Here is a 22,812-nt window from a genome sequence, read left to right on the forward strand (position 1 = left end):
GTATTATTACTGTTAATACAGATACATAATAATATAAATTGCATAATCAATTCTCCTTCAACTTTTCCCTATTATTTTTATTGCACATTTAAATATCAAGAGAGAGAGAGAGAGAGTTATTTTTATCAGACGTGCCGAGTGGGCAGATACCGTAAGAATGGAATCGAAGTCCATGAGAATCGAAGAGATGAATTATTCAATCTCCATTTCGAACCAATAGCGAAAATATGTGCTACGTATATTATGAATACGCACGTAATTCTTTCTTTTTCCTCGCATTGTAATTTTGCAATTCGTATTAAAACTCCGGTTTTAATAAAATGCTTATAGCCATGCAGCTGTAAATGCTTTACATTGATTCGGATTAACGTAGGTAATCTCTCTTCGCTCGCGCTTCTTCACCGGATAAGGATTAAAAGAAAAAGAGTCTCGAGAGAGAGAATCCAACTAAAATTGAATGAAAGAGTAAATTTCCATTTTCTTAATCTACTATCGTCGTCTCGCTTTATTACGTCTTTCGAGATTGAAAAATCTTCTAACGCCGTATTATTACATTAAAAATAAATTTTGAAAATTTCTTACGATATTCGTAAACAAATGTAAATGTACTATGTCTCGATCTTTACATATGACATAATACCGGCATAATCGTACAAACGTTTATCATAAATATATCTCTTCGAGATATTTTATTACAGTACATTGTCTCTTACATCACCGATCTATCTCTCGCATATCTATCCAACGGCACATTTCTTTCGGAGTAACGATTTAAAACGATATATAATGTTGTTATGTCTATACTTCTTTCGAACCGATCCTACTATCCTTTGATTAAAATGTTTCAAAAGATGTTGATATTTTTCATTCAAGTAAAAAAAAATCTCAGCAACTATAAAATTCTTTCTTCGAGACGAATAAAAATGTTTAAAAGATGAGCTCAAAGAATATGTATACTTAGGTATAAGATAGATTGACCTGAGATAGTTTGACAGGTGCTTCCTAGCGAATCGAGCATGAGTATTCGTGCTTGTGTGTGATAGGAAGAGGGTGGAAAGAGATAGCGTCGCTCTGGTCTGAAACACGTCGAGGATCCTAGCGGGGGATGGATGTAGATGGACAGGTGGAAGGTTGGAAGGTTGGAAGGTTACGAGAGCGCAGACGCCGTAGGAAAGCATCGAAGACAGCACCCGGCAGCGGCGGTACGGTACCGAAGTACCGGACAGAGCTAGCTCGACCGCATTGCTGTGTTCGTTCCACTGAGTTTGTTCGCCGAGTGAGGAACGTGCAAGGAGATTCGCGACGTGAATAACGAGCGATATCTTTGAGATACAAATATCTTATATTAATCAGTTTCTTTCGACATCTTTCAAATTTTTAACATTGAAAACATTGATTAGCTTTTTCTCACGAATTTGACAAGAAAACGAAAGAGAAACAGACAGACAGACAGATAGATAGATAGATAGACAGAGAGAGATAGAGAGAGAGAGAGAGAGAGAGAGAGAGAGAGATAGAGAGACAGACAGACAGACAGATAGACAGAGGGAAAGAAAATAAGAGAAAGAAACCGGTGTACCACGTCACGAAAACTGTCAAGTATACTATCTTGACGCTTCCCGCGCTTCGGCCGAATCTCAGTTTACACCTGTTAACCAGGAACCGCTACCGGTCCTTGACCATCTAGAGGCAAGTAATAAAAACAATGTTGAATGAGTAGTTGATTGATTCTATCTATCTAATACCTATAATCGAATTATTAATTACCTATTGTAAACATATCAACATGTATATACGTGTTTATATAAATATATGTATGTAAATACATGTTTTTTCTAGATACGTATACTTAACTCCTACGTTATTGCAAGTAAATGCGTGGAATGTAACAGAAAATGTAATATTTGGTGCGTAAAGAAACGATACGAGGTAACAAGAGTTTTGGCTAACGCAATTCAATCGCGACAATCTAATTATTTCTATAAACAAACATTATCAAATTACTCGCGCGTATATCGAGTATTACTTTTTTTTTTTCTTATTTCAATATTTTCAATTTTCATAATTGATAAAACAAGTTCCTAAAATTCAATATTACATATGAAGAACATTTTGTCAACTATACCTAACAAGTTGAAATGGTAAACTAACATTAACTAGAAATGAGTTTTCGTTTTCTCCAAGCACATGTTGAAGTTGCGCGGTTAAACCGTTATATTCGCGCTTTAGTATGGCTTTATGAAGTATAGAATGGCAAAGTTGTGAAGGTAGCTGGTTTTCTACTTGCCGTAGACTCGTCTAGTACCTACCATCCAGAAAGTTATTTCACGTAACGACGTGTAACCTACATAACTTTCAACGTTAGTGCCGAAGAAACAGAGATAGAAATAGATAGATAGATAGAGAGAGAGAGAGAGAGAGAGAGAGAGAGAGAGAGAGAGAGAGAGGGTGGAAAGTGGGTGTAAAGAGGGTACAAAGAGGATGTAAAGAGGAGGAGAAGGATACTAAAAGCAAAACCAAACGAAATGGATGAAAAGTAAAGACATTCTAAATTCTACATTATAACTATGCTAACGTTTACCATGTTTTAACATTTCGCATTAACGAACCTGGACGAATGTGGAATTTTTAATTGGTACGGAAACTTTACTATTACCGGACGTGTTTATCTACGAACTTTGCTTATCTCTGTTTGCATAATAAGAAGGGATAGTACAAAATCAGAATAATGAATTCCGTTCACTAATCTTCTGATATTAGAACACTGGATATGTTAACTGTAAGAAACGAGTATCAAAGGTAATCGCTCGATATTTATTAAAATTAAAAAGTTAAGAAACATCACTGCACCATCAATTGCCTCTCTCTTTTTCGCGACATTAAGATTCCTCCTGTACGATTTTTGCATCGTGCTTCTGCTTACATTTCCGGTTCAGGAATTATCATTCGCATAAATCATCGTCAAAAGTCAGGACGTGTGGCTCTTTCGAGTCAGACGATAAGGCAAGAAGTTGGAAAATAAGCGTGGGAATTGAAATCCCATGGCGGCACGTCGCATCGCATATCGTATTCGCCAATCCAAACGAATACGAAAGGAGACGACGAATCGGTGGTTCAATGTCCAACGAAAAATGGATTATGGAAAATAGGCCTTGAGATTTATGCTTTTTCGGATATGTATACACATGCACAGACACACACACACACACAGACACACACACACACACATATGACGAATGCTGGGAACGACGAGATGAAAAGAAAGAAATCTTTTCTACTCAATTTGTTTGTTGCATTCGATACGAAAGGAAAGATAAATCAAATTGAAATTTTTAGAATCGAAAGTAAAAAGAATTACCGTAAAAGAAGTAATTTATCATTGGGAGAATTTTAATAAAATCAGTACGTTTTTCTTATAGAGGTTGGTAAAAATTTACTTTACATTGTGCACGTAATATCATAGAGACATCGATGCTCTTTTCCAAATAAAGAAGCATTCGCTTGTCGTATCATTAATAATATCTAAAATTTATGCGTTTGCGTAACTACAGCAAAATATTTATCATGCGTTATTGTAGTAGCGACGGTGCATCGGTGAGCGTTTATAGCACCGCGGTTTTAACCCAAATCCATAGAAGGCGGATAGGGGGTGATCGGCCGATTTCTCTCATTCCATTCACCTCTTTCGATGATATAGTCTCTTGCTCGCAATGTGTTTACGCCAACGGACATTACCCCATCTCGGTAACGCTTACGTTTTGCCAACGCAGCAAATATATACATATACCTACGTACGGACAAATATAATAATGATTCGGTACGACAAAAGAATATTAAAAGTAGGGAAAATAGTTTATTCGAAAGGACAAGAGTTTCTGGAAGAAAGTTTGAAAGTTTGAAAATTTTCTACACGTCTTTCGAAACTAAACCATTCGAGACGTACACGTTCGATTATTCCATGCGAAAGAATCGTGTCTTCTTCGAGCCAACTCGAGTCTCTTCTTCTTTCTCGTAAAGAAAATTCGAACAACGACCTTATCCGTCGCTCTATAAAGTTTACTCTTCTAAGGAACCTCCTACTACTACTAATGTCATAGACGATCGCTGTAGAATAGTTGACCCGTATTATCTTGGCCAACTCTGCGGTCGTTGAGCGGTCCGTGCGAATACATCGATGCATAGCATTGCAAATTTGGGTGGTTGGAATAAATCCAAATGTCGAGTCTGCCAATGTTTCAGCAGAATTTAAACAAACTCTTCTTTCGCCGCACGATATTACATCTTCGAGCTTTTCTCGGATGTTTATTAGCGTAGAAGAGAAAAGCTAAGTGTTCTTTATCAAGCGTCTATATTTTCTCCCCTCTTTCTCTCTCTCTCCCTCTCTCTCCCTCCCTCTCCCTCTCTTTCTTACCTCCTTTCTTCTTATCTTTTGTCTCTCGAACCTTTACATTTTTTTTTTGTAAAGTTCCTTTACATTTATGTTGAGGCACGTCCGCCACGTGAAAGTTTCTTATTTAAATTTGCTCCTTGTGTCGTTTCGTATCTCGTAGTTGTGTTTTTAAAGGCATGTGTGGAAGTTTTCGTCTCCGTTTTATAAAGTCTTCCTGGTTTAACGTAATATCCTCTTTGACGTTAAATCGATTTGCCCTGGTAAGGGATGCCAGAATATATTTTTCGCTGCTTGAATCTGTTTAACGAGGCGCGAGATAAATCACGTGCGATAGACCGTGAGTAAAGAATCTTGCAAGTCGTTGCTCCCGATTGCAAAGAAATAAAGATAATGATTTGTGGTCCTTAATTTTTGAGAATTCTAAATGCTAAATTGCTAAATGCTTTATTCGCTTGTAGGTAGGTAGGTAGGTAAAAGCTTGAAGGTGTCACGTATCGAACGGCAATCATCGAGCGCGTGTTCGAATAAGTGTAAAGACGCGTACACGTTAAGTGGAGCAACGACCGGAGACCAAGCAAGTCGCTTGGAAGTTGGAAGACTTGTCTGTAGCGACCGTCGGCTCCGTTCTGTCGGCTTTTCTACGTACAATACTTTCGTCTTTCAATTTGGTTTACATGGGTAAAAAAAGACCGACGGCGACGACGTGATAGCAACAAGGGCACCGCCAATGGTGAAAACGAGCAAACAACGTGGGGGGTATATTTCCCGCGTTTCTTTCTTTTCCTTCCGCATGCATTGGTCGATCTTTCTTTTCCTAAGGTAGCCGTGGCGTCGCGACGTCCTGCCGGCTGCGGCGCCCAATATCTCTTTCTCTCTCTCTCTCTCTCTCTCTCTCTTTTCCTCTTCATTTCCTTTCAAAGAGATCCTTCGAGTAGTCGAGTCGGAGGATCGTAGAAAGCGATGACTCGAGTACTTTCAAAGAAACTTCTTTTATTAAAAAAGTGTTTATCTATGTAGATGTAGATCAATTCGATCGAATTTGAACGTCAAATAGATTTTTCAATGGAACGACGACATCGTCCTCTCGCAGAGAATCGCTCGACTGACTTTTTAATGTCCGAAACGTTTACCATTCGTTTCACCGCCAACTCTGTTGTTATTCGATTTAATTAACGTCGAACTAATCGATTATAATAGACGTGCGTCAGAGGAATAAAAATGTAAATAAACGTACGTGCCTTGAAGTCGTTCGAATGTATCCTTTGATACATTAAAATTGTTAAAACTTTGATCGGCATTGGAAAATTTTGAAAAAATTTGAAACATTTGATACATTAACGTAACGTTTCAAACGAAATAGAAGAGAATGAAAGGGATACTTGCAATCGGTCGCATAGCATTTATCGGAAGCTTTCATCGATCGCGTTGTCCTTATCGAGCGTGATTAATCTCGTGTACTGGTCCTTGTGTTCTTGTACGCCTGTTATCTCGATGGAAATTGCGTTACTCTTTGGTATCGATCGCACGAGGAAAAGCGTTTTCTGCAGGCGAGTCAAGTTCGTGCGTCGATGCATACATATTATCGAAGAAGCGACAAAACGAAAAAGAGAGAGTGAGCAAAAATTCTTTGAAAACTTTTTAGTTTTCAATCGAAATTTCTTTCCTTTTTAAATCCATGGCTGTCGATTGAATTTATAAAAAAGAAAAAGAAAAAAAAAGAAAAAAAAGCAAATAATCAAACGTCCGTTGATACAAAAAAAATTTTAATTCGCGTTAACTTTATTTTTCTCTTCGTCGTCTTTTATTCTCGCGCGTCTTAAGGAAATATCATTAGCCAAGAGAGAAAAAGAGTCGTCTTAAAGGTGGACGTCTATTTACCTTCTTCATTCTCGTAGTTTGCCCCAGTTCTTTGAGAAATTTTCCAGAAACGAATTGTGGTTAACGAACTCGTAAAAAAGAAAAAAAAAACTCTACGTGCGTTTGATGTATCTTTTCTTATACTTTTTTACGGTAGGAAATTTTCGGCACAAATGATGAAGGGTCGTCATCATTTTCGACGTCGATTCAGTCTACAGCCATCATCGTTGAAGGAAGGACAGGAAGATGGAACGACGAAGAACATTAGGTGAGTATAATCTTTAGATTTATACGTTCGTTTATACTTCGTATATCTATCGACACGTATCGATACGCCTATTTATCCTGATCCTTTTTCTTTTTCATCTATGAAATTCTCATTTTTTCTTTTTTTTCATTTAACGCTATCTTCTTCGGCCGCTATTTTTTTCTTCTCTTCTTTTTTTCACAAATTTCGAGATAAAAAGAAGAAAGCTTTAATTTCGCGAGGAGTCTTAGCGAGAAGAGGGACCAAATTCCACTTTCTTCGGATCTTTCTCCTTTGTGCCGTCGGTAATAATCATGTCTGTATCTTCCTCGTAATAAGCATAGATGATTACGAAGACGAAGTCGGTGAGACAGCTGTTATCTGGTGCATATGAAAGCCTTGGACCAAGCTTCTCTCTCTCTCTCTCTCTCTCTCTCTCTCTCTCTCTCTCTCTCTCTCTTCCTCTTTAGTCTTTTCGATCTATGTTTCTCCTTATTTGAAGGCGAACCACACTATTCTGGTTTCGTCGGAGAAATCAGGACGCTTCTGTACAATGCGCTCATTCAATAGAGCGCACTTTGTAGGAATCTTTAGCGTTCGTTATTACGATTCTTTTAAAGGTATTATATTGTACGATCAAACGTGACTTTTGCATTTACGATTGCAAAGTAATAAACGAAAAAAAAAGAAAATTGAATTAGATCAAAGTTATATTACCATAATCGCTCTATAATTCTAGAAGTGAAAGACTATCGGAATCGGACAGCGGCGGTGGTGGTGATGGAGGCAAATCGGTCGAAAGTTCTGTAAGACACAAAATCGTTGTGATGGGTGCTGCAAAGGTCGGGAAATCGGCAATAATCAATCAATTCCTTTATGGTACCTTCACACCAAAATACAAGCGCACGGTTGAGGAAATGCATCACGGGGACTTTAACGTTTCCGGTATTCACCTCACTCTTGACATCTTGGACACGTCTGGATCGTACGAATTTCCAGCAATGAGAGATCTTTCTATCAAATCTGCCGACGCGTTTGTCTTAGTCTACGATGTAAATGATGTCAATACCTTTCACGAAGTGAAAACTTTGAGGACATTGATATTGAATACGAAAGGAGTTGTACCTATCGTTGTTGTAGGTAACAAATTGGATCTCGTTGAGAAGGAGCAAGAGGTAAATCTATCTCCTTCCTCTCTCTCTCTCTCTCTCTTTCTCTCTCTATCTATCTATCTTTATATCCATCTATCTATCTAGCTCTAATAACTAAGGAGTACGAAAGAAAAATGAATAATATGAGCTATGATGTGTGCGTTTTTACAGGTAGATAGCGAGAGCACCAGAGTATTAGTCACCGCCAAGTGGGAAAACGGTTTCGTCCAAGTATCTGCGAAAGATAATTTGAATATCTCTCAAGTTTTTAAAGAATTATTATTACAGGCTAAATTAAAATACAACCTGAGTCCTGCTTTACGGAGACGACGACGTCAATCCTTGCCACCGCCTCCGCATTTGAATTCTCGTAGTAGCAGCGCGCACGTACCATCGCCGGCGCAGCTGCAACACCTGCAACAAATACGCGAGCGCGCTGAATCAAAGAGAAATTCTTGTATTTTATCGTAAGAGTTCCTGATGTTCCTTCGATACATAAGATTCTACAATGATCTTTTTTTTTGAATCTTTCAATCACATAGATACATACAAGTTCGTCTTTCGCCAACATAATCGATCGTAGGATTAAGCTTTTAAACGGCGGGATCTATATCGGGAAAGGATTTTTAAAGGATCGCGAAAGGATCTACGTAAGCTATATAACTGATTTATGCAGAAATTGCTACTCCTTGTGGCAAAATCGTACGATATATTATTTCAAGACATAATCCTATCTCGATAACTGTCACCTATTCTAACTCCTCGACAAAAATTGATCTATATCGATCGCTTTAAAAGTCCTTTTTTATTTCCTTATTTTATAGAGGAATCATTGATCGATCCAGTATCGTTTAATCAAATTATGAACTTTCACATATTTAATACAATTTATTTATCGATAATGAAACTTATTGACCAACTTACACGATAGGATATATAAATAAATCAATATATATATATATATATATATATATATATATATATATATCTACCACGTATGCAGGATGAACCGTATAACGTAGCACCTTTCGATCTATACATAGTATATATATTAACAGATGGTGTAAATATAAAATACATATATCTATATCTGTAACAAATCCGAAATAGATACGGAATAATTACATTTAAAGCTACTCGTTGCGGGAAATAGTATACGTTGTTTCGCATGGTCGCCTTAAAAATAAAGATCGTGAATATATTCATTTTCATGTCAATATTTTCTAAACGAATTCTCTTAGAGACGATGTAGAGAGGAAATATTAATCCATGTATATGAAGCTTAAATAAATAGAACAATTATGAATTACGTGATTATAGTCTCGTATGCCTCTGAATGTATCTTACTACCAATTTCAGGGTGACTTCACACTGCCCAGTACTTTTTTCTTCACCAATTGTTTTCATACTTGCTTATACGTATGTAGGTAAAATGTGTGCAAACATTTAACGTATGTATGTTCGACAACAATTAAACTTACAATTAAATTTAAACTTTTGTGTGACGTTCCTATTAAATTGTACATAAGCAGTAATCTTATTGAATGAGAATAGTATCTACTAGCGATTATGCGTTAATGCTGAGAGAGAGAGAGAGAGAGAGAGAGAGAGAAAGAGAGTCATCCGGCGATGTAATACGTTTCTAAAATTTTAATGCCAAAATTGTGTAATAAAAATATTCTCTCCTTGTGTAGAGTAAACCCTTTAATGGATACGTGTATAATAGTCGATGTAATATGTTCAAATAGTTTCGTTTCATTTACAAAAAATATGATAGATCAAATCTTATCACAAATTCTTTCTCTTTCGTTACGTTAATGATACATACTTTTTAGAAAGCATTAACGCTTGACCTGAGAGTTATATTAAATTTGAAATGTAGAAAACATTGTATCGCTAAAAATAGCAAAGAAACATGTAAATAAAATCATTTTCCAAAAGGGGATGTACCATCTTGTTACCTTTAAATAAATATCTACAACTACTTTATAAAATTATTCCGTAATATGTAAGTAGAAAAAAAAAAACAATTCATTCCTCTAACAATTTCCTTCTCGTTCCTTTTAATTTTGTGTAATAGTAAAAAGCTACGCATTATTATTAAAATATACTTTTTATTTGAATTTTTAAGAATATTATACGATAGAGACAATTGTTTTTTCGTTCAAATCACGACTACTTTGGCGCCTACAATTTGATTGGTCGTTCACATTTCATTGATAATTACATGCATATAAAGTAATTCTGATAATATATTACAATAATATATTTCACAAATTTATTTCTATTGATTGTATAGTTAACAAATTTGATAATATATCAATGAAAATGCAGCAAAAAGAAAAACGTCGGTAATAACAGTAGTAGCGTGTTGAGGAAGCGGAAGTAAAGATTTTGTAATTACGATAGTATACTCCATTCTTTTTCTGAAAATGATTTGAATTGATATAAATTATTCACTTTTACCGGATTTTCTTTACAAATATCATGGCATTATTTTTCAATTCCACTAAGTATTTTAGATGTCTTAGAAATATTTCTAAACGTATTCAAATCAATAACAGTTATAAAAATTTTTTATATTTGAAAGATGAAGAATTAACCTTACAAGAAAGGTTAGTTGACTTTATTACTATGGTAAATAACTTTTCAGTATTGTATTTGTTAATATATATTCACATACTGATGTTTCTATCCCTTTAAAATAGAAATTTAGCAAATCAACAAACAAAATTATCGGACATTGATAATATAATGAAAAAGATAGATAACAAATACCAACATGAAGGTTTAATAGATAAACACTTGATAGAAGATATCATAAATTGTATTCAAATAGAAGGTAAGAAATCAGCAGGATTGTATTAACAACTTGAAGAGATTGAATTAAAAGTGACTACTCAAATATATAAATATTAATCAATGATTGATATATGATATTTGATTTAAGGAAAACTTGAATCTTCACAGGCTCTTTTAACTCTTCGTTGTTGTAATATCTTGATACAATGTACACAAGAGCAAAGGATAAAGTTTGCAAATACCTTGTGGAAGTTATGCAATATTTATAGTAAGATCTTTTCTTCTTCTTTCGCTTTAAGTGCAATTTTAAGTAAAATTCTTTTAACAAATTTAGATAATTTAGCACAAATTTAAATAATACTATATTTATTGAAATTTATCTTTATGTATACGTTATTTTAGATGTCCCAATGGATATAACTCTTTATAATGCGCTATTACAAGTTTATATTGAAAATAATTATACATTTTCCCCATTGAATATTTTATCTGATATGAAGAAACGATTTATTCAACCAAATAAAGTTACATACATGAAATTTTTAGAGTACTTTTGTAAACATGGAAATATAACAAAAGCGATAATTGTATGTCAATGTCTGAAGAATGAAAAGTTACCTTTAGATATAAATATCTTTAATTTATTAATAATAGGATACTCTCAAATTGGGTAATTTTACTTCTTTTTGTTTTAAAGATTAAAATGTATGTTTTAATAGAACATCTTTGTTTTCTCAATATTATCTTATCACTGCCATTGTGAAAGTAATTGCTAATTAGATTTTATAATGTATGTGTGATATGGTATTTAAATTAACAAATTTTTTCCTTTAAGCGATCTAAATAGTGCAATAAATGTTCTTGATGTCATACGAAAGATTAATCTACTGCCTTCAAATGAGACTTATACTGCACTTATGTGTGCTTTTGCAAAATTCAATGACATCGTAAGGATACGAGAAATACTATCTAAATGTCAAAAGAAAAATGTAAATTTTACAAATGAAAATATATTAGATGTGATATATACATTGATAGTTAATAGAAATGTAGATCATATAGATGAGGTAAGATACAAATCTATTTATTGATATCATCAGTTTCCTATATACATATATATATATAAATATATATATATATATATACATATACTGGCTATTGAATAATATGAAATGTTTACAGATGCTCTGGATACTGAAAAAACCATACCATACCGAAGGAATACATTTTTTCGGAAAGATCATTGATATAAAACAAGAAGATATAGCTATAAAAATACTTTTTTATATGTACCCTTATATAAAAAATAATTTTTGCAGGAATGAATATGAAACTTTCTTCATAAATAAATTTATATGCAGTAACGTGGTATGTAAGAGAGAAAGAAGCAAGTATATTACAATATTATATTTAATATTTACAAGCTTAATAAAAACTGTATATTTTATTTTTATCTTAGATCCCTGAAAAAATTATAGATATATGTTCACATTTTTACATGAAATTTGGTAATACCAAAATATTTACAGAAGCAATTTATATTTCTTTTAAACATGATAATGACCTTCTAACTTTAAGATTATTGAAAGAATGGAAAAACAATGGTCATAAACTTAGGCCGCATTATTTTTGGCCATTTTTAGTTAAAGCTCAAAATAATCATGATATTAAAGGCACGGTATAATCTTTTTATCCTTTTACTTTATTTTTATTTACTCTATATTTTTTCCTAATATTACAATAAATTCAATATTGAATTTTTTTATTAGGTCTTCTGAAATACATTAAGGATATGATCAGTGTATATAACGTTGAACCTTGTATAAATACAATTGCAAATTTTATTATACCTAATTTATTAGGCGTTGATTCCTCTTCTAGTTCTTTATTAAAGGAATACGGCATATCAGAGGAAACAGTAAGAAATGCTACAGTTTATTATTTGTTACAGAATAACAAAACAAGATCTTCTTACATGTATGGTAAGTAACATTTGGAAAATGTGTAATAATATTAAATAAAAAAAAGAGTAGTAAAAAAAAAAAACAAAAGATCGTAATAAAAGTGAGTAAGTTATGAAGGAAGTATTTTGTTCCCTTAAAAAATATTCTATTTTGATTGATTCCCTTTTCTCAAATTGATATTAAAATTATTAAAACATTATTTTAGAAAATGCGGCGCTTAGATATTATGTATATACATGCGCTAGATGTTGTATAATCGTTAATATATTTATTTTTACAGTTTTAAAATATCCAACTTATTATAATGATTTCATATTGGGAAATTTACTCAGGCAAGCATTATTTAACACATATGATATTGATTCCTATTTGGAAATTGTAAGGCATTTGTATGTAGAAACAAACACTGGACAGAAAGAGAAAGTTTCTATGACTGATAAAATATATGATATTATGGATTTCTTACATAAAAATCCTACATGCATTTCAAAGGTATAACTTCACAGATATGCACATTTAATTTTAATTTATATTTATTAATTTAAAAAATTATTTTTATTATTTTGCTTCAATCTATAGATATTGCAATATTTATCGAAAAACAAATTACAATTTTCCAATGATTTTTACCATGTTTTACTTGATTATCAAAATAAAAATTTAACGAAGGAGGAAATGGAACTATTAAAAAGTATAAATAAGGATTCTTCGGTAAAAATTAATTTGCTCAATTTCAATGAAATTGACAAAACTGCCATTTAAGAAATATCGTTTTATATTTAGTTATAATATAGGTTAAATTATCGTTACTTATCAATATTATTTTATGTATACTTTGTCTTGCAAGTCTTTTATATCTATCTAGATTATAATATATGTAATAATACTATGTATCTTGAAAATAGATGACAAGTATAACACAAATGGAAAATGAACAATCACAAACGAAAAATTCGATGTCAAAAAAATTGCATTCTTTTACTTCTTGTGACCCTATAATGCTATTCAAACTCTTCTTGGTATTGTATATAATATTATTATCAAATGATCATTAACTATCGTAGCATATTTACTATCTATGATATAAAACTTTTTATTAGATAGAAGGTATAGAGTGTATAAAATTATACAAAGATTGAATTGATATGTTATAGCGATCAAACAGCTGGAGTACTTCTATTCCACACGAAATATATATCTTTGTAACAGACCAGTTGTTAAAACGATATACGAACGAGGAAAGTAAAATAATTCTAAAAAAATTAATAAATCAATATCGTATTTGTGCTACCTGCAAATTATCTTTAACTTATGCACAGAATTTAATATCATTAGGCTATTTAGATGGTAAGTTATATTTTTTTTACTTCTATTGGAGATCTCATATATTCAATGTGTAGTAAGAAGTAAGGATGTTTAACATTGAATATCTATTATTTGGGTAAAAAAGAGTAAAGATTTTTCATTAAAATTAATTAAAAAAGTACGGTCAATCATTTTTTTGAAGTTTATTGCTAAAGTTGAAATTTTGTACTCTTGTAGAAAAATGGTAAATATTTTTCTCTTTTCTCTTTGCTTCATACTTAATAGAAAATAACAATATTTACAAAAAATGATCTCTTAAAACTAGAATGCAAAAGTTAAAGATAATTAATGTATTGAAAATTTTTTATGTCATTCGATTACTTTTTTAGATGCAGCAGAAATAATTGAGTATACTGGAAAAGTAATAAAAATCAGAAGCAAGATAGTAGACGATTACACTAAATCGTTATTGGGTGAAGCTGCTTTAATGGGCAATGATAGAATAGTAAAAAGATTTTATGACATACTCCTAAATATACAATATGTGAAATTATCACAGAATTTTTTAGATCCACTTGTCATAATTCATATTAAACAGTATGCATTTAGTGTTTTATTTAAAATTGTTTTTATAAAGTATAATTGAGTATTTTTCTTCTTCTGTGAATTTGACAAAACTATTATCTAATTTAAACTATTATCACTTTCAATAAGATTATTATCTAATTCTTATTAATCTATAATATATATAACCATATTTTATTTTATCATTTAATAGGGGTAATATAATTAAAGCTTTGGAAATTGCTGAAACATTGAGTGAAAAATATAAACATATACCCGCATTAAAAGAATTAATTGAATCAGTAGTCTTAACAAAAGATATGAAACTATTGCAACATCTTATAAATGTTGCTACAAAAACTTATAATGAGCAATATATTTTAATGGAGTTAATACTATGCTTTCTGAAGAATGATTACGAAGAGGAAGCTAAAAGAATAATAAAAGTAAACAATTTATTTCATTTTATACCATGTATAATTTTGTTTGTATATCTGATTTTTGTTTGTTCTCCACAGATTTTTTGTACATCCAATTATAAATTTACAATTATACAGGAAAGCTTACAGAATTCTTTTGAAGAAAGGAATATCAAAATATTGGAGAAATTACTTGACTTGTCAGTTGACTATCCTGATATAGACAGATTTGTTATATACGAGAATCTTGTCACAATTTATGGTCAGTATTATGATTATATGTACTACAGTTTAATGAAAATCTTTTGAGAATGGTATAATGTATCTAATGATTTATAATATTATTTAGCTACAAAAAGAGATTACAAAAGTGGATTAAATTTATGGAGAAGAATGCAGAAAGAGAAAGTATCACCGACTGATAATTCAATTACATATTTTAATAAGCTATTTAGAGAAAATAACATAAATTTACTGTCTATTTTCAATTCAAATTGATTTAATGGATATAAGAATTAAAAAGGCGTAAATGCATACGGACGCGTATCCACACGTACAACATATTATATACGTATGTATACACGTATGTGTGTGTTTATATTTACATATGTCTAATGTTAGTAATTTATTTTATGTATATAAACATGTTCCATGTTTTATTTATATGAAATAAAAATATATTCTGTATTTTTTCATATTACTTAAATCTTATTTATTATATTCCAATAATCTTTATTAATTTCTTATTATTAAGCAGTACTTCCAATTATTGAATGATTAGAAATAGATTAATGTACATTAACTATTAAAGTTTTTATTTACTTCGTATTTTTAGAAATAAAAATTATTTCTATGATCCCTTTCTCTCTCTTTCTTTCAAGACAAATGAGCATAGAAAGATATCTATATATTTCTTAAGAGTGTCAACAATTAAATCAGAAAATATATAATTGTAGTTTTAAAATTTGTTAATTTTACGAAAATCCTAAAAACGTAATACATGTGAAAAGACTTCTATTAAGTTATAAAATATTCTGCAATGTTAAAATATTTTTCATATAACATTAATACTTTACAAAAGTTCATTATCATTAGTACTTTACAAAAATTCTTCACACCAATCTGTAAGACACTGATAACAATCATTCGATTGTTTTGCATTAGCTGAACAAGCATCTTTCATCCACTCTTGAAACAGTTCTTTGTTCTTCTTCAAAACTAAGTATTGTCCAAGTACTACATATGCCTATAAAATATAATATTTTCAACATTGATATCTATATACGATTAATATATCATACTTCTTATACGTAAAAAACACTTGGTCATAATATAAACAAAATGTAAAAGTTCTTATTATGAGCATTATAAAGATTAAAATTGATACAAAACATTTTGTTCAGAGCGATATAAATTTATCATATAAATATATGAAATATATGAAATCTTGAAGTAAAATTTGATAGACACTATTTCAAAATAGAAACATACTTTGTCGAAACCAGCAGCTTCCAGTCTTCTTCCGAGAACTTCACCAACTCCAGCTAAATCAGTAACTGGTTTTTCGCCCATTGGCTCTGCTACAAAATTTTTGTGTTTTTGGGATGTACTAGACATTTTGAACCTAGAATACTAAAATTAAATATTATTATTTATACATGTATGTTTTTTATACTTCATATTATCAGAACATGGCCAGTAATTTAATAGGTCGAGCACTATCAACGACAATGGTAAAAATAATGATAATAATTATAAAAATTTCCTTTAATGGAGATATATTTATACGTAAATTTATATGTAACATTCCATGTAATACGATGTGTTATAGGTTAAATAGAATTTTATGTAATAGGTAAAAAACAATATTATAATGCTCATTGGATAAATATGATGAATGAATCGTTTGCAAGTATAAATAACTAACCTCTCCTTTCTTTACTTTATTTTGTTTTTCTTTTTTCTTCTTTTTCAAATAAAGCTACAATACGTTATATATATTCAGCTTTTGTATAATACTTAATACTAATGTGCAAAATAAATGCAACTATCTATTTTATTAACGTTTTTGTTAACTAATGAGTACTAACAACAAACTATAGAAGATTATAAACTCAAAAATTAGCATCCATCCCCCTGCACACTTTTGTAAAAGTGGGGAATTGCTCCGGGTGCCATCTAGCGTGAAAGAAATCAACAATTGGGAACACAATTCCCAAATGGTAATAAGAATAAAAGTAAATGTAGTAAACTATTATCTTGTATCAATTGAGAAACATTTTTTTCCATATTCAGTTATAACGAATAGGATTTTATTTTAACAAAGAACAACATAAAGACCCAATAATAAACTATTCAATGGAATTATAAATGTATGAATTAACGATTAAACATTAACTAATTCGTTTGAAACATTAAGTACTATATTCATTATGCACACATTTCAACAATTATTCTTTAACAAAATTAACGTTGATGTGTGATGTGAAATCTTCTATATTATTATGTATCATTTCAACGGGTTCTTTCGTGTAGAAATTACAACTCTACAATATACAAGCACCTCCACTGATTTATTAATTATCAACTTGATATTTTATGTTGTATTCTTATTAATTCATCGCAGATATATCAATACCTATACATCGTTGTTAATACATTTTTGAAGAATGTGCATTATACTATATTCATTAAGTATAAATGTGAACTTTATGTTTACAATGCTAATATAATTTATATAGACCGCAATGTAGCTGTTGGATATAATTGTAACATTACAATTTTTTATCAAACATTATTTTTCAATCAAATTAAAAGATTCGAGGTCTGGTAACCATCTGATTTGAAGATATTATACTTTAACGTGATAAATGAGATTTTTCTAACAAGTATGAAAAATGTATATAACTTAAAATATAATAACAAAATAAAAAAGGACTCACTAAAAAAGAGAAAAAAAAAAAAAAAAAAAAAAAAAACCATCAGCATTGAATCTTAGGATGAACATAGGCAAATGTACTACTTAAATATAATTCTTTCTAATTTTTCTACCTAAGTAATTATATAATTTTAATATCTTATATATTTAAATGTTTCAAATATTACTTAGGATTAGCTAAAAACTTGATTTCAAGTAAGACATACTATTATGATATATAGTATATTTCACACAATATAAATGAAAATAAAACTAAATTACTTCTAAATAAATATTAATAGATCATTGCAAATAAAAAACATGAAAATTCTGTTACAGCAAAATGCGTCGATTAATTGCATATTTTATCTAAATTATTTTTATACAATCTATATTATTTTAAAGCTATATTATTATAAGCAATGTTAAAATACTACGACTATTATAAAAAATCGATTATGCACATCGTGAAATTATTTGATTTTCTTATATTATTGTAATTATGCAGATCTATTATGGTATTGGATTAAACACAAACTAATGTGATATAAATTATATTAACTTTGTAATAGTAAATAAGATCATTGATATTTTACAATTTCGATTTAATTGATTTAATTTATATTCAACTAAATAAATATCTATTATAAACGTATTTATTAGAATATACGTTAAACAAAACATAGGAAGCATTTAATATTTTCATATGTTATATACAGAAGAAAATGAATGAATGTAAGCGATTGCAAAAATAATATATAAAAATTTGCAGAATTCATAAAATGTGATTTAAAGGAAGACTATAATTTTTATAATTTTGTTAACTTCTCTTTCACGAAAACTCAAATATAATTCTTAATTTCAACATGTTTAAAACACAATATAATGTATATTAAATAAATATTAAAAAATATCATTTAATTGGAAATATCAAATTATATATGAAAATTATTTGGTTTCTTTCAGTCTTAGAAAGAAAATCATATTTTTACAAACAATAATAAAGAAATACTGATACCTATTTCACTTACTTAATGGTAATATGGCAGAGGAAAATTTAAGTAGTATGAAATTATAATTACACAATATTGTGAAAGTCTGAAATTTTCATTGAAGAATTCTACGAATATACTTGTGATATAATAATAAAGAGATGTTTTATGTCTAATAGCTAGATATGGGTGCATTTAATAGATATGAAATATGATACTAGAACAAAAATGGAATGCACAGTATTCTCATCAAAAAGGTGCTTATGAAAATGTACCTATAATCAAGTATATCCAACATTAAGCCACACAATGTGTTAAAGCTTGTATTGAGCATTTTGTGTAAATTATTACAACATATATATTTTATAGACGTAATAATTTTGTAAAATTGTTCATTCTCATATTATAATATTGTAGAATTCTTTCGAGCATTATAAATCAGAAACGGTACTTTTATCTCATCCTTAAACAGATACATAAAAATTTGTTCTCTGGCTCTTAGATGATAATCATGTATTTTCTATTGATTACGGATATAAAGCAAGATCCAATATTCGTGGATCTAGTATCACTTTTCTACGAAGAAAATAAAAGTGAATCATATTAATAAAGATAATTTAGTTGGGGAAATGCAGCTCTTGCAGCTTTCTGCTGCGGATCTAGCTGATTTTTGTAATGCTTCGCTACAAAAGCTGCGATCACCTGAAAAATCAAATTTATTGAATTGTTAATTATGCATCAGAGAAAATCGTTTTATATAATATAATTTTACGGTATTTTTTTTGGATAACGAAAGAAACGAAAAATAATGTGATACAAAGGCCACAACCAACATTATGATACCACCCACCATCTATTAGGAGGGTCGTATGAGGAGATAGAGGACATGGCGATGGTGTTAGACTAGAGAAAAGCACTAGGATTAGCTCGCGGATCTTTCTGGTTCCTGTACCGCACGGTCAACCAAACACCAACGAACTGTAATGGGTATATATGTTAGCATTAGCAAAATAACTTTTCATTATAATACTGTGATTTACGAGAAATATGTGTTATATTAGGATATATGAGACAGTACAAAACTTTTCAAAAGTTCACATGATATTTAACGACAACATTACATTGATATCTTCGTTTAATATAAAATTTAAGATGGAAAATATATCCATTGTCTTACCTCTGTAAAACTGAAAAATAATCCTATACTACCACAAAGTTTGAAGGCATAATCAATTGTAGATTGCAATTTTTGCATACATAGTGGACATCGGTCAGTGCATTCACGGTCAGAGAAAGGACAGCAAGTTCTCTATAGAAAAATAATATTATATACGTATTATATGAAATTAGAATTTTTCTCAGTTCACTGATACACTTACATTTTTATCATGGCATGCCAAGGGATCTTTTTCAATAACAGTGTCATTAAATCCACAGCAATGGAAGGTTTCTTCTACTTTAGCTCTTAAATCATCTCCAACTCGTCTCCATCCCTTCAAAATATATGCAAGTATGTAAGATATATGTATAATAAATGAAATGTTACTAGAAAATATAATGTTATGAAGGAATACTTGTTCTGCAAGTTGTTCTTGTTGTTTAGCATTAACTGCAAGACAAGCGCAAGCAATGCTGAATTGAATCAAAAATAGAAGGAACAAAATAAGCATGTACTATGATACATGGTTAAGGCAAATTTTTCATTTATCTATGAATCTTTGTCTTCAATAATATATGTCTCTTAAAAAAAGGATACAAAGAACAATAAAACTTGATGATGTTTTACAGCACCGATTAGCCCGAGAATGGAGATGAGAATAAGTATCACTCCGCACGCTAAAATTCCACCAATTATAGGAAGATTGGTAACTAAAGCTGATGCTCTTCCATAAACTGCGACGCCAATCAAAATAAATGCAACGACCTAAAAATGGATATTAATTTTAATCATCAATGATATAAAATGATGTTATTTATACAAGTTAAAGGAGACAATATAATATATAAGAAGAACTCGAACGTTCTCCATGAATACTATCTATTCTTATAATTGGACTATCCTAAAAAGCAAAATCATTCTGACAATTCTGATAAGTAACCATTGCTGGCATGGGAAATTATCTGCACAAATAAACGACCTTATAGTATATATATATATATATATATACACCTTATAGTATATGTATATATATATATATATACACATATATTAGTGACATCAAAAGTTACCTTATCAGAGTATCGTTATCAAGCTACACTTTTTGAACCTGTAAAAAATCTCAAAAGAAAAGATTGATAGAGTTTTCCATTTACATGTACTTTTCATAAATTGTGTCACTACATGACTTATACGATCATTGATATTTATTAAAGGGAAACGTGTCAAATCATATTGAACGTATCTGTTAACCTATTAAATTGCATCTTTCTCTCTCGTAAACGATATTAAAAATATTGTATACGGTATTATACTTACAATATAGAGTATATTTAGTGCTGTCAGCGCATTTTTCGAGCACGTAAAACCACCGCACATCTTTGTACTCGGTCTTTTTCCGAGCGATCGAATAGAGTTGCAAAGTTGCAATTTAAGAAGAATTCAATTTATTTCTACAAAATGTTCTCACTTAACAATAGTTTTTCGTGTGCAGAAAGCTCTGATGAAGCTTTTCCCCTTGATCTTTCTCTCTTTATTTCTATACTTCGACCTTCTTCGTTAAGAGATTATCCAATTGTGACAGGTACCTTGTGACTGCGTGCGACTGCTCCGAAACATAGGACGCTTCTAGCCGACGACGATCGATATCTCGACGTCGTGCGACTCTCGTACGACGCGCGAAAAACAAAATCTCTACTTTTACGACTACGCTCTTCGCTTCTCTTCAAATCAACATTCTAATGCATTATATCATTATAATTGAACTTTCTATCTAATTAATCCTTAGTAGAATTGTACGATCGGTAATAATCGCAAGAGATTACTATACTATACTAGATTATGTTATGAAAGTTTACATATTGTTACTACATGAGTCGGCCTAGATATATGAGTTTGGAGTGAACTCGGAACTAGAAGGTCGTTTCTAGGCACCCAAAGAATTTGACATACATAACAATAACGAGTTGTTGTGTGTCTTCAAAAGGAACTCGTCCTGAATGACTCGCTATGACGTTCTAAAATATTTCTATATTTTCTTAAGAGAATATGTTAAACTGTTAATTGTATATAAATTTTTCTTTTTTTCTTTTTTTTTTGTTATTAAAGTTCATTTTCATTCAATCGCGTGGTCGCGCGTAACAATATTGTAAATCTATATAGATATGAAACAATATTTGTACATCGTATACTAACCACGTCATATTGTTATTCCTTCTTCGTGGAAATTTTTACAGAAAATATTGATTCAAAAATGCATCTACGTAGTATTGCCATCTCTTCTCGATTTCTTTTTCACTTAACTACGTCGTTGATTTCCGTTAGAAATTTGCATCTGCATGAAACTTCTGTTTAGAGGATTTAGTATGATGATAATATACTGTCAGATAAGATGCAGCTGCAAATGTTCTTTTTCTTCTCTCTCTTTCTTTCTCTCGTAAGAACAGGGAATTTAAAGTATTTAAAGACATTGAACACATTGAGTCCATGTCACTTTTGATAACATTGTTGTCTTACTTAGAATGATTTGTTGAGGAGTTTGATAACGAAGAATTTTACGAGGGGAATTTATCAGAATCGAAAAAAAAAAGTTTAATTCAACAAAATTATAGTTGATCTAACTAAAATTTTTTATAATCTTTGTAGACTGAAATCAAATAAGCATTTTATATCGGAATGGATGAAGCATTGGTTGAAACAGTAGATTATACTAAGTACATAATAACTTTGTAAATTCATGTTATATTTAACGACAATATTGAGTTATACATTTGCAGCAAGGCTTAAGCACACTGACATTTGTCTTTCGAATTTGAATCTTATATAGCTTTTGTTTGTCTCAGATAATATTCAAAATTTTCATTTCTTTCATGATGTTAAAATTTTAAATAAACTAATTGAATATATTACAATAAATTAGCGTAATTGTTGAAACAGTTGATATACGAAACAACTGTTCATATATACCTATTTTATAATTTCAGTATCAGTTATAACAAAATTTTTAATGAAATGTATCGCGTTTGATCAGCTACAATCAAAAATAAA

At 30.5% G+C, this 22,812-nt stretch overlaps 4 protein-coding genes across 15 annotated transcripts; 2 read left to right on the forward strand and 2 right to left on the reverse strand.

The window, feature by feature from the left end:
- Positions 1–1,101: 1,101 nt before the first annotated feature.
- LOC124953515 (ras-related protein Rap-2a) lies at positions 1,102–9,619 on the forward strand. Of its 5 annotated transcripts, none has more exons than XM_047505038.1 (4): positions 1,102–1,689; positions 6,405–6,515; positions 7,234–7,669; positions 7,817–9,619. In XM_047505038.1, the coding sequence occupies exons 2-4, from the start codon at positions 6,421–6,423 to the stop codon at positions 8,114–8,116; spliced, it is 831 nt and encodes a 276-aa protein (XP_047360994.1). In that variant the 5' UTR covers positions 1,102–1,689; positions 6,405–6,420; the 3' UTR covers positions 8,117–9,619. The 5 variants fall into 5 exon arrangements, with proteins under 5 accessions (XP_047360994.1, XP_047360996.1, XP_047360995.1 ...); XM_047505040.1 differs by lacking the exon at positions 1,102–1,689 and adding an exon at positions 1,887–1,907; XM_047505039.1 differs by lacking the exon at positions 1,102–1,689 and adding an exon at positions 3,460–4,650.
- Positions 9,620–9,887: 268 nt separating this feature from the next.
- On the forward strand, positions 9,888–15,391 carry LOC124953502 (leucine-rich PPR motif-containing protein, mitochondrial-like). 6 transcript variants are annotated; one of them, XM_047505001.1, is made up of 16 exons: positions 9,890–10,260; positions 10,354–10,487; positions 10,596–10,715; positions 10,850–11,117; positions 11,283–11,514; positions 11,630–11,815; positions 11,907–12,120; positions 12,217–12,429; positions 12,692–12,903; positions 12,991–13,122; positions 13,317–13,430; positions 13,566–13,758; positions 14,106–14,313; positions 14,495–14,726; positions 14,799–14,961; positions 15,049–15,390. In XM_047505001.1, the coding sequence occupies exons 1-16, from the start codon at positions 10,133–10,135 to the stop codon at positions 15,195–15,197; spliced, it is 2,898 nt and encodes a 965-aa protein (XP_047360957.1). In that variant the 5' UTR covers positions 9,890–10,132; the 3' UTR covers positions 15,198–15,390. The 6 variants fall into 6 exon arrangements, with proteins under 6 accessions (XP_047360963.1, XP_047360958.1, XP_047360957.1 ...); XM_047505004.1 differs by having other exon boundaries at positions 10,144–10,282; XM_047505002.1 differs by having other exon boundaries at positions 9,889–10,260; positions 14,799–15,079.
- A 194-nt stretch (positions 15,392–15,585) lies between these two features.
- On the reverse strand, positions 15,586–17,116 carry LOC124953505 (barrier-to-autointegration factor B). The gene is made up of 3 exons (XM_047505010.1): positions 16,627–17,116; positions 16,191–16,331; positions 15,586–15,945 (listed from the first exon to the last, which is right to left on the reverse strand). Exons 2-3 carry the CDS (start codon positions 16,314–16,316, stop codon positions 15,799–15,801), a joined length of 273 nt encoding a protein of 90 aa, XP_047360966.1. The 5' UTR covers positions 16,317–16,331; positions 16,627–17,116; the 3' UTR covers positions 15,586–15,798.
- Positions 17,117–17,253: 137 nt separating this feature from the next.
- Positions 17,254–21,894, reverse strand: LOC124953504 (tetraspanin-31-A). Of its 3 annotated transcripts, none has more exons than XR_007102244.1 (7): positions 21,085–21,639; positions 20,365–20,532; positions 20,183–20,281; positions 19,988–20,101; positions 19,786–19,917; positions 19,442–19,586; positions 17,254–19,310 (listed from the first exon to the last, which is right to left on the reverse strand). XR_007102244.1 is itself a non-coding variant. In XM_047505009.1 (6 exons), exons 1-6 carry the CDS (start codon positions 21,142–21,144, stop codon positions 19,212–19,214), a joined length of 672 nt encoding a protein of 223 aa, XP_047360965.1. In that variant the 5' UTR covers positions 21,145–21,894; the 3' UTR covers positions 17,254–19,211. The 3 variants fall into 3 exon arrangements, 1 of the variants encoding a protein (XP_047360965.1); XR_007102243.1 differs by having other exon boundaries at positions 19,459–19,586; positions 21,085–21,628; XM_047505009.1 differs by lacking the exon at positions 19,442–19,586 and having other exon boundaries at positions 21,085–21,894.
- Positions 21,895–22,812: the final 918 nt, after the last annotated feature.

Source organism: Vespa velutina, chromosome 12, assembly GCF_912470025.1.
Source record: "Vespa velutina chromosome 12, iVesVel2.1, whole genome shotgun sequence".
NCBI classification, from domain to species: Eukaryota; Metazoa; Arthropoda; class Insecta; order Hymenoptera; family Vespidae; genus Vespa; species Vespa velutina.

What these genes read in the sequence shown, in the direction of transcription:
- LOC124953515 (XM_047505037.1), top strand. Translation starts at nt 5,959, where the DNA reads ATGCATACATATTATCGAAGAAGCGACAAAACGAAAAAGAGAGA. An exon ending in GGAACGACGAAGAACATTAG is followed by an intron (nt 6,516 to 7,233) that starts GTGAGTATAATC and finishes CTATAATTCTAG; the next exon opens with AAGTGAAAGACTATCGGAAT. An exon ending in TCGTTGAGAAGGAGCAAGAG is followed by an intron (nt 7,670 to 7,816) that starts GTAAATCTATCT and finishes GCGTTTTTACAG; the next exon opens with GTAGATAGCGAGAGCACCAG.
- LOC124953502 (XM_047505001.1), top strand. Translation starts at nt 10,133, where the DNA reads ATGGCATTATTTTTCAATTCCACTAAGTATTTTAGATGTCTTAGAAAT. An exon ending in AAATTGTATTCAAATAGAAG is followed by an intron (nt 10,488 to 10,595) that starts GTAAGAAATCAG and finishes ATTTGATTTAAG; the next exon opens with GAAAACTTGAATCTTCACAG. An exon ending in ATGTAGATCATATAGATGAG is followed by an intron (nt 11,515 to 11,629) that starts GTAAGATACAAA and finishes AAATGTTTACAG; the next exon opens with ATGCTCTGGATACTGAAAAA.
- LOC124953505 (XM_047505010.1), bottom strand. Translation starts at nt 16,316, where the DNA reads ATGTCTAGTACATCCCAAAAACACAAAAATTTTGTAGCAGAGCCAATG. An exon ending in AAGCTGCTGGTTTCGACAAA is followed by an intron (nt 15,946 to 16,190) that starts GTATGTTTCTAT and finishes TATATTTTATAG; the next exon opens with GCATATGTAGTACTTGGACA.
- LOC124953504 (XM_047505009.1), bottom strand. Translation starts at nt 21,144, where the DNA reads ATGTGCGGTGGTTTTACGTGCTCGAAAAATGCGCTGACAGCACTAAAT. An exon ending in CACTAAATATACTCTATATT is followed by an intron (nt 20,533 to 21,084) that starts GTAAGTATAATA and finishes ATCCATTTTTAG; the next exon opens with GTCGTTGCATTTATTTTGAT. An exon ending in AAGAACAACTTGCAGAACAA is followed by an intron (nt 20,102 to 20,182) that starts GTATTCCTTCAT and finishes TATATTTTGAAG; the next exon opens with GGATGGAGACGAGTTGGAGA.